This window comes from Balaenoptera musculus, chromosome 1 (genome assembly GCF_009873245.2).
Source record: "Balaenoptera musculus isolate JJ_BM4_2016_0621 chromosome 1, mBalMus1.pri.v3, whole genome shotgun sequence".
Lineage (NCBI taxonomy): Eukaryota > Metazoa > Chordata > Mammalia > Artiodactyla > Balaenopteridae > Balaenoptera > Balaenoptera musculus.
The window spans coordinates 129,091,272-129,104,746 of record NC_045785.1 but is presented as its reverse complement, the minus strand read 5'-3'; the positions used below and the strand labels follow the sequence as shown (position 1 = coordinate 129,104,746).

The 13,475-nt window shown below is 44.0% G+C and overlaps 1 protein-coding gene across 1 annotated transcript; it reads right to left on the bottom strand.

The window, feature by feature from the left end:
• Nucleotides 1-1,482: 1,482 nt before the first annotated feature.
• Nucleotides 1,483-12,461, bottom strand: PRDX6 (peroxiredoxin 6). The gene is made up of 5 exons (XM_036871648.1): nt 12,218-12,461; nt 8,228-8,384; nt 4,750-4,896; nt 3,842-3,988; nt 1,483-2,521 (listed from the first exon to the last, which is right to left on the bottom strand). Exons 1-5 carry the CDS (start codon nt 12,310-12,312, stop codon nt 2,393-2,395), a joined length of 675 nt encoding a protein of 224 aa, XP_036727543.1. The 5' UTR covers nt 12,313-12,461; the 3' UTR covers nt 1,483-2,392.
• Between the last annotated feature and the right edge of the window lie 1,014 nt (nt 12,462-13,475).

Here is a 13,475-nt window from a genome sequence, read left to right as displayed (position 1 = left end):
TTTTTTTAAGTATTTATTTATTTATTATTTATGGCTGTGTTGGGTCTTAGTTTCTGTGCGAGGGCTTTCTCTAGTTGCGGCGAGCGGGGGCCCCTCTTCATCGCAGTGTGCGGGCCTCTCACTATCGCGGCCTCTCTTGTTGCGGAGCACAGGCTCCAGACGCGCAGGCTCAGCAGTTGTGGCTCACGGGCCTAGTTGCTCCGCGGCATGTGGGATCTTCCCAGACCAGGGCTCGAACCCGTGTCCCCTGCATTGGCAGACAGATTCCCAACCACTGCGCCACCAGGGAAGCCCAGTCTTAGTTCTTTAAGGCCAAAACATATAGTGACTTGGATAAGAGGTGACAGCAAGATGCCAGTCTTAAGTCTCTTTCAGACCAGCATTACCCAGGATATAATGTAACTTGGAATTTTCACCTTCCTTCTCAACCTTCTTAGTGTCACCCAAATTTTACATGTGGAGAAATCACGGAAACTAAAAGCTTACTGACTTCTCTAAAACATGGCGCCAGGAATCAGCTTTTACATTATTATACTCAATAGAAGTATAGAGGGCTACAGGCAAGAGACTATACCAGGTATGGGACACTTCCTTCTAAACCTAGGACTTAGCACAGCATAATAAGTCTGAGAGACTATGAGTTCAGAATACTTAGTACTCTTTCCAGAAAAGCAAAAGATGTCCCATTATCCTCAAGATTCATATTCTTTTTTTTTTTTTTATAATTTTTATTTATTTTATTTATTTTTTGGCTGTGTTGGGTCTTCGTTTCTGTGCAAGGGCTTTCTCTAGTTGCGGCAAGCGGGGGCCACTCTTCATCGTGGTGTGCAGGCCTCTCACTATCGCAGCCTCTCTTGTTGCAGAGCACAGGCTCCAGACGCACAGGCTCAGTAGTTGTGGCTCACGGGCCTAGTTGCTCCGTGGCATGTGGGATCTTCCCAGACCAGGGCTCGAACCCGTGTCCCCTGCATTGGCAGGCAGATTCTCAACCACTGCGCCACCAGGGAAGCCCCAAGATTCATATTGTTAAATCTAGGAATCCCATTAAGGTATCAGGTTAGGAGAGTTCTTTGTAGCGGGGGTCACAGATTTCACAGGACCCAGGCAAGTAACATGAAGGAGCAAAGTAGGCCAAGAGATGTGGTGGAATACATTTTCTTTCTATTTTTTTTTTTTTCAAAGCAAAGGAAACACATTTTATTTTATTTTATTTTTGGCCGCACTGGGCAGCATGTGAGATTTAGTTCCCCGACCCGGGATCAAACCCGTGCCCCCTGCAGTGGAAGCGTGGAGTCTTAACCACTGGACCACCAGGGAAGTCCCTGGAATCACATCTTCATCAGCCGCTCCTCCATTTTCATTATATGAAATTTTATGTATCTGTCTTTGGAGAAAAGCATCAGTGTCAAGTCTAGCAAGGAAACATTTGCCCTCAGGACATGAGTCTGAACTAGTACTTGAAAATGTGACAACAGAATTTTCTGATCACGTTTTAACAAAGGATTTACTTGCTGATCACTAAGAAGTAAAATTCAGAAAATAGTCCCCCTCCCCCACCGCAAGAATAAATCTATAATAAAACATTTTCAGTCATCCTCTCCCCTCTTCCCAAGGTGTGCCCTTTCATGTGCACTTCATCGTAGAGCCAACTGACATCCAGAAATACTCTGAAAGGCACCTGGCACTGTCGTGTTGCTCATGCCTCTGGTACACCTCCCTGGCAGGCAAGTGGAACCTTTTCTGTAGCTTCTCACTTTCAATAGAAATTTATTGAAAAATTTTCTTGATAGCAAAATACTTAAAGATTCCTTCCCCCTGCTCATCCTTCAGTTATCCACTGGAAAATTACAGAATTGAAAAGGTTTTGCCCCCAGTTGTGATCAAAACATGGAATACTGAAGAACATCTGGGTTACTCTAAGTTCTTAGGTTACACACGTAGATAGGTACAGAGGAAGTTGAACCCCAAGTTCTATTCCTTCCCAAAATGGGTAACAGAAGAGAGGATTTGATTAGAACAGCTGAAAAAACCTGATACTCATTCTATGATGGAGCAAAGCAGGCTTTTTCAACCATAAACTGATACCACCTTGTTGGTCATAAACCCTGCAGAGATCCAACAAGATGAGCGTCAAATTTCAAAGAGAGTCAGCAGAGAATGCTAAGATATATGAACAGAAAAGAATGCTGCTAAAGGCACAGAGCAAAGAACCCCAAGGAATTTTCAGTGCCATTTTCATTTAATAAGCCAGTAGTATAGCAACCTAAAGACCTTGGCTGTGATCACACCAGGATGTTTTTATGGTACTGCTGCAGGAAAACATGATGGGCAGCTGGCATCCTCTGGCTCACGGTGCTCAGTGAGCAGCTCCAGCACCAACTCCGTGGAGAGCCTATGGCTGGGGGGTGTAGCGGAGGTATTTCTTGCCAGATGGGAGCTCTTTGGTGAAGACTCCTTTAGGGAAAAGTTTTTTGGCTTCCTCTTCAGGGATGGTTGGAAGGACCATCACGCTGTCTCCATTCTATTGAAAAGACATTGTGAATGGTGAAATTCAATCTTATAGTGAAGGCTAAAGGCAATAATTAACTTTAGAAAAGTAGCTACAGTTGCTGATGAGAATAATCAAATCTCCTTTGCTCTATCCCCTCTGAGGAATTTTGTTTTCACAAGTTGATCTTTGACACTTTTGGGAAGGGAAGTATTTCCCCACCTTAACAAGAAATAGTCCTGTTTTAAATCTAGTAATGGCTTGCCACCTAAGTCCTTATCATTGCCCTGCGTGACTGAATCCGGCTTCCTCTCCCATCCCCGGCCTCTCCCCACACCTCCTGCTGCTGCTTTTCCAGCATGGTGGCTCTCCCATTCCTTGAACATGCCAAGCTCACTATTAGAAAAGCTTCTTAGCTGTTCCTTCAAGCCTGCCGTGCTCTTCCCTCCTAAATATGCGTGACTTGGTCTCTCACTTTCTTCATGTCCTTCCCAAAGGTCCCTTCAGAGAAGGGCCTTTCTTGACAGCCAAATATAAAACCAACCCTCCCACCTGTGCTCCCCTTCGCCCCACCTCTGCTTGATTACTCTCTGTCGCACTTATCGTTACCTAATATACTATAAACTTGTTTATTGTTTGTCTCTACCGACTGGAATTTAAGTTCTATGAGGGCAGGGACTTTACACTGATTGTTCATTGCTGCATCCCAGTGTCTATTGTCTGGGCTCAATAAACATATGATCAAAGAATGGATACAGAATATAAATTGTTTGCCTGTCAGAAGAAACAAAATAACAAAACCAGGTGTTCAGGTTAGCATATTAAAAAAATGTAGCAATGGTAAGACACTCTTGTGATATTATCCATGTCCTACATATGGCAGGAATCTTAGAGATTAAAAGTTCATGAACAGGTTTCAGAGAATTCTACATAGGTGTAAAAGACTGAAGCTTAAGAGAAATGAAATGTTTCAAGACATTAATATACCACATAGGTTTATACCCATGACTTAAGTGGCCAGTCTAAGTTCTGCTATAAATATTTTGCCATCAGGGAAGAGTTAAAGGTTTTTTAAAAAATCCTTTTATTAGGAAAAGGAATCATTCTGACCAATTAATTTGTCCAAATAATCTAAAAGTTAGAAATACAGGGAGTTTGTATAAAAGGGGTTAAAGACCCTGAAAATGGCCTCTCAGCAAATCTTAAACTCAGCCAGGAGGAAAAGCCCTCCCAGTGTACTTGCATGCCAGAAACAAGAGCCCCACGTAACACTGACCCTGGAGGTAGCCACTGAGAGACTGGCCCCACAGGCCTTCCAGGCAAGTTGGGTATCTGCCCTTTTAACATCTTTACCTTCCAATCAACTGGGGTGGCAACCCTCTTTTCTGCTGTCAGCTGGAGAGAGATAATTACTCGGAGAATCTCATCAAAGTTCCTGCCAGTGGTAGCCGGGTAGAGGATGGACAGTTTTAGCTTCTTATCAGGACCAAAAATAAATACCTGCAAAGCACACAGACATATAAACAGGAAGAACTCTTTGAATGTTTTTGATACTAAAGCCTCTTAGAAGGCTCTTAAGTCATTAAAAATGTTCAAGGGTATAACAAAACAAAACAACAACAAAAATCTGCAAATATCTAGAAAGATACACCAAACAAACTGGGTGGCTGGAGTAGATATGATTTTCTTCTCCATGTTATATTTCTAAACTTGAAGGAAATTATATTTGGCTCTGGCTGTCTCAGAAAAACTTGACTTGCGAACTGAATCCAGGAAAGGCCTCAGGAAGGTACTATGTTAACTACGGAAGATTATCATAAAAATAATACTAATGGGAGTTGATCCCGGTCCTCAAATTGTTGTATATTTCTGCACATGTGAGAATAAGTTTGTTCTCTAGTGGGTACGGACAGAACAAATAAGAATTCAAAACCAGGGATGCCTTATGAAGAAGGCTATGACCCACCGCCTTAAAGAGTGGGCCGTCAGGAGGACTACAGAAAAAGATTTCTCAATTCCAGGTGACATCCTAGGATAACTATTTTTATGTATTTTCAAAAGCTGTGAATTAAGCAGTTTAAGAGTTTAGCTGAAAAATTTTACTTTGTACCAGCATTTAGATAAAAAGTGAGAGTGCCACCAGGACACTTATATCCTAATTGGACATAGTCCCCCATCTCCTTTAGTTGGTCCAAGCATTTACTTGGACATATGTAGCCTGGTCAGTCACAATGACTAGGTAATGGACGTATACAACTCACCACACGAGCTGTTACAGGCATGCCCTTTTCGTCCTTCTCTGCTGGGTCCAGCATGCCCAACTGGATGGCAAGGTCCCGATTCTTATCATCAATGATGGGAAAAGGTAACTTTTCTGTGGGCTCGTCACCATTGTAAGCATTGATATCCTGAAATGCAGGGGAAAGAGAAAAGAGAAATCTAAACCAGGCATATCCTCTGAATTCAATCAGTTAACAGTCATCATCTTGTAAGACAGGGAGGAGAGGACCATAATCATCATAATTTCTCTAAGCAATTTTAATAAGAAAATTAATGAATGAACACTCCTCATCCCAACTGTTCATTGACAGGAATAACGGTAGGGTGTAGTACTTAGGTTATAACCCAGAGCCTTCTCATGCCCAAGTCTCTTAAAATTCAGCAGGCATTTACTCCTCTGAGAAAGCAGCATTAAACTCTTTAAAAGTTGAATAATATAGAGTTAGACTTCAATCCAGAGTACCTCTCCGTACCCAAACACTATAAAAACCATCAGTAACGATGAGTTCACATCCAGAAATTATAGCACGTACAAAGATAATTTTATAGATCTGGCCCCTGCCTCAAAAGCACCCTGACTCAGACATTAAGCTATTGTAACAAAGATATTACGACATGAAAAGAAAACACAAAACTTAAAGCAAACACAAGAATGGAGAGTTGAATATTCACTTCAAGGACAAGTCAAAGGTAAAAATGGGTGAGAAGGCAGAGGTGAATTTACACTAGGGTGAAATCCACATAAAAACAAAGCATTTCAAGTCTGAACTAAAGGACAATAATGTACTTGCTTCCACTCTCTATCCCTTCCTCCCCTAGTTAAAAACTTCATTCATTTTTCTATCCTGGGAAGTTTTTGGGAGAAAAAAAAAATCTAGCTTCGTTATTTGATCTGGTGTTGACATTGCACTTAAGGTGGGCTAAGCATTATGGTAAGTACGTGTGGGATACAGATGAGGAAGACACGGTTCCTGCCTTTAAAGGAACTTCTAATTTAGTTGGATGATTGCCGTAAGAAGTAGCAACAAACGCCAAGACGGTAATATGTAAATGGCAAATGCTGAAGTACACCAGCATCCCCATTTGTAAGACTGCTGAGTTAGGAGAGGCTTCAAGAAAGGCGTATGACTTTTACCTGGGCCTTTGAAGGGTGGATAAGATTTTCACAGGGCAAAAAAAGGCATTCTAGGGAGGGGGAGCAAAATTAATGAAACATGTAGGCAAGTCTGAGCATAAACTATTGACTAGCGAAAGAGGAATTTATCTGGGTAGAGTTTTAGGAAGTAGTGAAAAAGAGGCGTTAAAGCTGGAATAAGGTCTATTTATTATGTGGAGCCTTGAAAGTAAAACAGGAGTTGATGGCATAGCAGATATAGAACCTTGGTGGATTTCTCAACAGAGATGCCATAGGATAAAAGTGGCATTCGTGAACTTTGAAATGGATAACAACAAATTATAACATGTTTCTTAATTTTATTAGCTTAACTTCCCTTCTGCTGTCACTGGCGGTCTATCAGGTCGCCACAGCTAAAATAACAATCAATATGGTTTCATGCTAGAGGCACCTTGAGGTTCCCTGCGTAACCAGTTGTGTGTCAAAGTTTGGACACTGCTTCTGAAAGTTGGGACTTGTTTCCTATATAATGCAATCACAATTTTGAAAATTCTAAGGCACAAGCTCACCCGTGAAAATGAACCTGGGTGTGTTCCTATACTTTAAAGGGTATTATATAATTGTCTATAAACTCTTCCTTCAGCCACCTGTACCTTCAATGATTGCTCTGCAGTAATTCTCAGCCCTGCCATTCGCATGATAGGCATTACATTACACCCATGAAAAGCAAAGAACAATATGCTTTGGCTTTATCCTAAAATCAAGCAAATTCCTACTCTCTATCATCTAGTATCAACGAGAGTATTGGTTTGGGGTTCAAATCCCACTGCCACCATTTTCTTGCAGGGAACTCTTTAGTGTGTCCTTCCAGCTGCCTGGGTGAAAAAAGTATTCTCATCTGAAAAGCTGGGGGCAGGAACCATATATCTCCCCTGAAGGGCTGCTCCCAGAAACTAATGAGAAACTGCCTGTGAGAATACTGTGGAAATGCCAGTGACCATTCACAGCCAAGTGGAAGGAATGAAAACAGTCCACCTCAAGAAAGAGAAGTGCCTTCCCTTTTCTCCTATACATGATTCTTCTAATCTCAGACACTTAGAATTAACTGGTATAAAGTGGCCATGGGATGCAGCCCCAGGTGGCCAGCTCATAAGTCAGCACTACATCGTATATTCAGTTGCATGTGAAGTGCCTGACATAGTGCCTAGTGCACAGTAAGCATCCTTTGAAAGTTCCCTATCATTATTTAGTAGACACTGTAGCAAAGTCATTAAAATGCTCTCAAGTTAAATCTAGGCCATCACATTTATTATCCAAGTAAATCCTTTGGTTGGGAGTAGACAGTTCCTTCAGTTCCTTCATTTGACAAATACAGACTGCCTGCCTGCCTAGGAGGTCCTGAGTACTGAGCACTGTTCCAGCCGTGCAAGAAACAGGAGTCTGCCCTGCTGAGCCTCCACTCTGGTGGGGAGAAACAAACAAACGAAATCAGCAATGTGCAGAGTATTTTAGATGGTGACAAGTGCTAAGGAGACAAATCAGGGGAGGATGGGGAGTACAGAGGGGAGTTATAATTTTAGACAAGGAGGCCAAGGGTGGCCTTAATGGGTATCATTTGAGTTGAGACCTGAAAGATGTGAGGGCAAGCCACAAAGATACCTGGGGAAAGAGTCTTCCAAACAGGATTCTGGATATATTTTGAAGGTAGAGCAGGCAAGTCAGCTGATGAATCAGACATGTGAAGTGAAAAAACCAGAGGAATTAAGGATGACTCCTGGATTTTTGCAACTACAAAAATGCAGATGCCATTAGCTGAGATGAGTAAGACCCTGGGATTAAGAACAGGAGCCCCGTTTTAGACATGCTGGATTTGAGATGATAGGACATCCCAGGGGAGATGCTGTAGGCGGTGGTTTCACCAATCTGGAAGCCAGGAGAGTCTGGCCTAGAGATGGAAATTTGGGAATCATAGCATATAGAGGTGGGTGGATGAGTTTACCAAGGTGAAGAGTGTAGATAAAAAGAGAAGAGGTTCAGGAAGTGAGTCCAGGGCAACTCCAGCATATATTCAGTATTAGGAGTTGGGAGATGAGGCAGCTCATGCCGCACATGAGCAGGAACGGCTAGAGAAGTGGTGTCCTGGAAGCCAAGAAAGAAGGGGGCTGAGAACTGACCACTGGATTTAGCAAGGTGGAGGTCACTGTGCAGTCCAAGTCAGACTTTCAAATAATCAGTGAAGTCTGAATCTGAGCCTTACTTGTACCTTCACCTCAAAAAACCAAGCTACTCTATAAAATTTATAGCTTAATCTGTAACCTCAAAGCATATGCCAACGGGTACTGTACCTTGCTCCAGGCAAGATGGTCTTCAACACTGTCTATTGAAAGGGCAATCATCTTAACGTTCCTCTTGGCAAATTCTGGTGCCAGCTTTGCTGCTCTGCCAAGCTCCGTGGTACACACTGGGGTAAAGTCCCGAGGGTGGGAGAAGAGAATGCCCCATCTGAATGAAGGAAAAGAAGGTCACAGTTGAATGAAGAGATTATCACCAGCGTCATGTACAATGAAAAACCACAAATCCTAGATCAAAAATGACTTTCTTTTTCAAATGAATGCTTATGAAGACAATTACTTTTAAACTTTTCTGTTGAGGAATGCTTTTTGATCTTATCTCCAGAAAAGCCTATGTTTAAAGCCCAATTCAATCAAAGATATGAAATTCAACATGATAAATATTTAAAGAGACTGTAAGGATGTTGCCTCCTTTAATAACTCTAGAGCCACCCTGAGTCCTTTTCAGCTAATGAAATCTGTGCTACGTAAACCAAGTACTTATTGAAATATTTTTTTTTCTTTTTACCCTTTCTACATTTTTTTCTAAGCACAGATATGCTGACATTCACCTCCAATAATGGATGTTCCAATATGCCCTGAATCTAGACCAATGCCTGACTACAATAATAAACAGATTATGTAATCTGAAATAAAGAGGCTTCTATCCTCTATTTATATGTAAAATGAAAGCTGACACTTGGTTCTTTGAAGTGAACAGATATAAAAACTTTTGTAAAACTAGTTTACTGATCTAACCTGCTAAACAGGACACCCAATATTTGTACCCTGACCAAACAACAGTATTTTAAGAGTTTTACCTATCTCTTCATTTGCAGTTTATTCTTCTTTTTGCATTAGACTAAGTGGGTAGAAAAATGATAGCCTCCAATGTCGATTTCTACAACTACAGATTCTTAGGGAAATACTAATATCTAAATCATCATTGCCTAAGGTTAAACTGGTGTAAGTTTTAAGCACATTTCAAGCTAAAAGTCACCAAGAACTTTGGAGTACTGTTTCCTTCTCCTGGGCAACAGAAACTACTCTTTCGACTGAAAAGGAAAACCTAACACGCAGTTTCCACACTCCTGTTGACTTAACAACGTTAAAGCAGGATCCTAAACTAGTAGATGACTAACTCTAGCCTAGATGCCAAGCTGACCTCCCTAAAGTTTGCCAAGTTTCCTGAAGCACAAAGAAGAAAGCAGAGACAAGGTACCTAATTCAAGGTACCTAATTCCCAGCTACATCTGCCACTCAACTCCCAAGGTTTCAGGAAAGGAAAAGACCTTCTTACAAAAAGGATGGATGGCCCTATGGCAAGACTGGAAAGAGAGAGGTAATATTTTTATGGTTGTGGAGGGGTGTGGTATGTTTACTTTTGATAAAGGGCAATAAGACATACGTATATTTTGAAATAAGCTAGCTATGAGTAAAATTTAGGCCTTAGAGTCTGTGGTAAAGGATCTGTTTAAGGGTCAGATGAGACTTAAGGAAAGTCTCCAGAACTTGAGAAAAAATGAGCAGGGCACGTCTTCCTGTATTGTTAAAGAGGTGATTAATTAGAAAAATCAGGCATTCTCTTTCCATTGTGAGTCAAGAGACTGTATTGCTGAATCACGTTAAGGAACTTGTTTGAGGCCACTTCACATCCTCCCCTCTCCCAGAAGCCAAAACTCTATAGTTTGCCACATGGCTAGGAACAGGATAAACTCTGGGAATGTCTTACTATGGCCTGCCTCCACTCTAAGTCTCCCTACTGCTGCTCTTCAGAGGAATACAATTACATTATCCCCTTTCCTTTTTCCTCATTTTCAAAAGACAAAAGGTTTCTTCATTTAAGGGAGGGGTCCCCACTCACTAACCCCCAGAAAACCCAAGGAAAACCCAGGTTTTGTTTGGTGAAGATGTACTGTGAGGAAGCTGCTTATACCACACACATACAGAAACAGTGACTGGCCTCAATAAACTCACTAAATGCAGCACCCAAGCCCCTTAGTTGTTTCCAGCTGTCAGGGGCAGGGTAGAACCTGTAACGTTTGAAATTAATTTTCTCCAAAACACACCTGGATCAAAAATTGATAGTATGAATTGAAATCGCATTAAGAATGGAGTTTGATAAAATTATATCGGGCAAAAATCCATGTATTACAATGATATAAAGGGCTCAAACTTATTTTCGGGGTAGGGCGGGGAATAGTACTATCCCATGCCTGACCCAAGGCAGACTTGTATATTTTTGTTTATAGATGCAGATAGATTTCTCATCTTCCTACTTATGGCTCCCTGAGAAGGTACCACTTTTAATCAAATTAAGATAGATCGAGGACAATAAATGACAACAAAAAAATCCCAAACGAATAGGGTTAGCTTAAATAGTGACATCATTTATAACTATTGCTACAGTAAATATGCTTTATATTAATATTTATCTACAACCTAAGAGTTCTGGGAAAATTTTGTTTTATGAGGGTGAGGGCTGTAGGTAGGAATGGGAAGGAACATTATCTGAAAATCCCATGGAGTTTTGGAGAAATACCAATATCTAAATTCCGAGTATGAGACTGGACGTAGTCTGTATTTCTGAAGTCTTTCCCTGCCTTTATTGGCTGAATGTACCATTTCTCATCCTTTCTCTAGCCTAGTCCTCGCTTGCAAAAAACTTAGCTCTTCCCTTAATCAGTAGCTGGAAAATGGATTTAAGGGACTGTAAGGGGTTGGTTAGGCCTAAGGTATAAGAATCTCTCCCAGGTGCTCTGCACAGGCCTGTCCAATCCTTGATTAATCTTATAAACTGCACCCTCTGTCTGTAATATATGTACCTGGACACTGTATATAAAAGGGATACAAAGCAAGAAGGAACTCTAACACCTTAGACCACAGTGTAGTGGGGTCACTGGAACTCCAGAACCATAATATAACTAGACACATCTGGAACGTTTCACATTAAATCTAATCAACTTAAAGTTTGCTGATTCAGGAGCTGTAAAACCACAGTAACGCCAATATACTCCTAGTAATAAAGGTATGATTGCCAGGCTAGATCATGGGTCACCAATTTGGCAAGTCTACCTGCGGCTGGAAGCGAGGCAGAAGGGGGAGGGGGCAGTGAGAGGCACTCTGCAGTGAAACAAAAGGGTCTCAAAGGGGGGGAGGTACGGGTGTCCAGATGCTTGGCTATCCATGGCCACTGCAACTGAACAACCTCAGAAAGCCCTTCCCTCAAGGTGTTGCAAGTTCTGGAATGAAGGACACACACACATACAGAGTGTTCTGGGTTCCTCCCAAAGCTGTTATCAAATCACATTCTAGCAGCTGGGGGAGGTTCTGGACAAAAAGTCTTTCAGCCACTATCTGGCAGCTGGTGGTTTCAAATTTTTTGTGCTGAGAAGCCTGCAAATACCACTGCAGCAACTAGAACCCTCACATAACACGCTGGGCCCTTCCTGAACCTTCAGCCAGTAGCAGTGTCCTCTGACTCTGGCCTTGGACACCAACCTTCCCCAGGGAGCAAATTCCATAACGGAGGGAGGGAGGAGGTGCGACCCTGGGCACGAGTACCGGGGAATTGACCGCCGATGCTGCCCCCTCCGGCCCTCGGCTGGACCATACTACTTGCACAGTTTACCAAACAGAGGCAAACAGACAACGAACTCTCCTCCGCACCGGCCTCCCGAACCCGGGACCTGCGCGATCCCAATTTTGTTCCCCTCCCCCTTCCTCACCCCGGAGCCGGCCCAACCACGCAGGGGACGGAAGGCGAGAGAGGATCCAATGGCCGGCGCAGGGCGGGCCGGAGGGTCGCGGCCAGCCAGCAGCGCTCGGCCGCCGCGGGGCAGGGGCCACACGACGAGAGGCACGTGCAGGAATCGGTGCGGGGAGGAGGCGGGCGGCGAGCAGGGGGCTGAGCGGTGAGGAGGACGGAAGGGAGAAACAAGGGAAGGCACCTCTGAGTCCGGGCGTAACCCGAGGTCAGGGTAGGGTGAAGAGGTGGCCACTTACGAGTCTCCCAGATAGTCATGGAAACGGATGCGGCCGATGGTAGTATTGGCCTCGAAGTTGGGAGCCTCGTCCCCGAGAAGGAGCCCTCCAGGCATGGCGGCAGCGGTGACACGGAAGGAGGACTAGGTGCAACGGCGACAACCACCAGCGGACTGGTTCCGGCGTGTGTGCTGTGGGGCGGAATAAATGGGGCTTCCAGGGGCGGAACGGGAGGGGGCGGGGTGGGCGGGACCAAAGCAAAGTCTAGATAGATGGAGTCGCGGCGGGAGCGATGGGCGGGACAAGGGGCGGGGCCAGGCCGTGGGCGGGGCGGGCGGGGCCGCGGCTGGCTTGGGCGCGAGCGAGAGTCCGGAACCGGCGTGAGTCTGGGGCTGGGCTAGGGGAGGGCAGACCTGGGGCGAGTCCGGCACCCCGCCAGGCCTCTGCCCTGCCGGGAGCCTGTGGACATTATCGCGCTCTCCTCACGTGACAGGGGACTCAATGACGTCGCCCTTTGGAGGCTTGGGGGTGCGTTCTGGGCTTTGGAGGTAAAGGAAGCGGAACGCAGTAGGAATGGGAGCCCCACGGCGGACAGCCGCCCTGAGGAGCCGCACGAATCCGCTGCTACCCTCCTGCACACCCACTCACGGCCGACTCCTGGCAGAGGGTTCTGGCGACCCCTGCACTCCCCGCTCTGTTAGTGTGAGCGTCTGGCATCCTGAGCGCCCCAGCCAGACTAGCCATCCTGATTTCTGTATCAGAGGATGTGGCAAGACCCAAGCATGTGGGGCACCTTGCGTCAGAGGAAGTGGCTTTCTTGTTGCAGCAAAAATTCCAGCACCCATATCAGTAAGTGCTTGGGGGAATGTGACCAAACTTTTATTTTTATTCCACTCCCAGAGTTCATTATGAACCATAAGGTATTCAACACAATTATCCTGAAGTTTAAATATAAATTTTAAAACATAGTTATTGTGATCTATTGTGTGCAAGTCCACTCTGCCACCCAAGGAAGTGGGAAGTTTAGATTCATTTATTTACTTTCTATGTGCCAAGCACAAGGTAGCCAAGATGACTGTTCTCTTGGAGCTTTCATTATAGTGAGGGATACATTTAAAAAAAAAATATTTTATTTATTTATTTATTTATTTATTTATTTATGGCTGTGTTGGGTCTTCGTTTCTGCGCGAGGGCTTTCTCTAAGTTGCGGCAAGCGGGGGCCACTCTTCATCGCGGTGCGCGGGCCTCTCACTATCGCGGCCTCTCTTGTTGCAGAGCA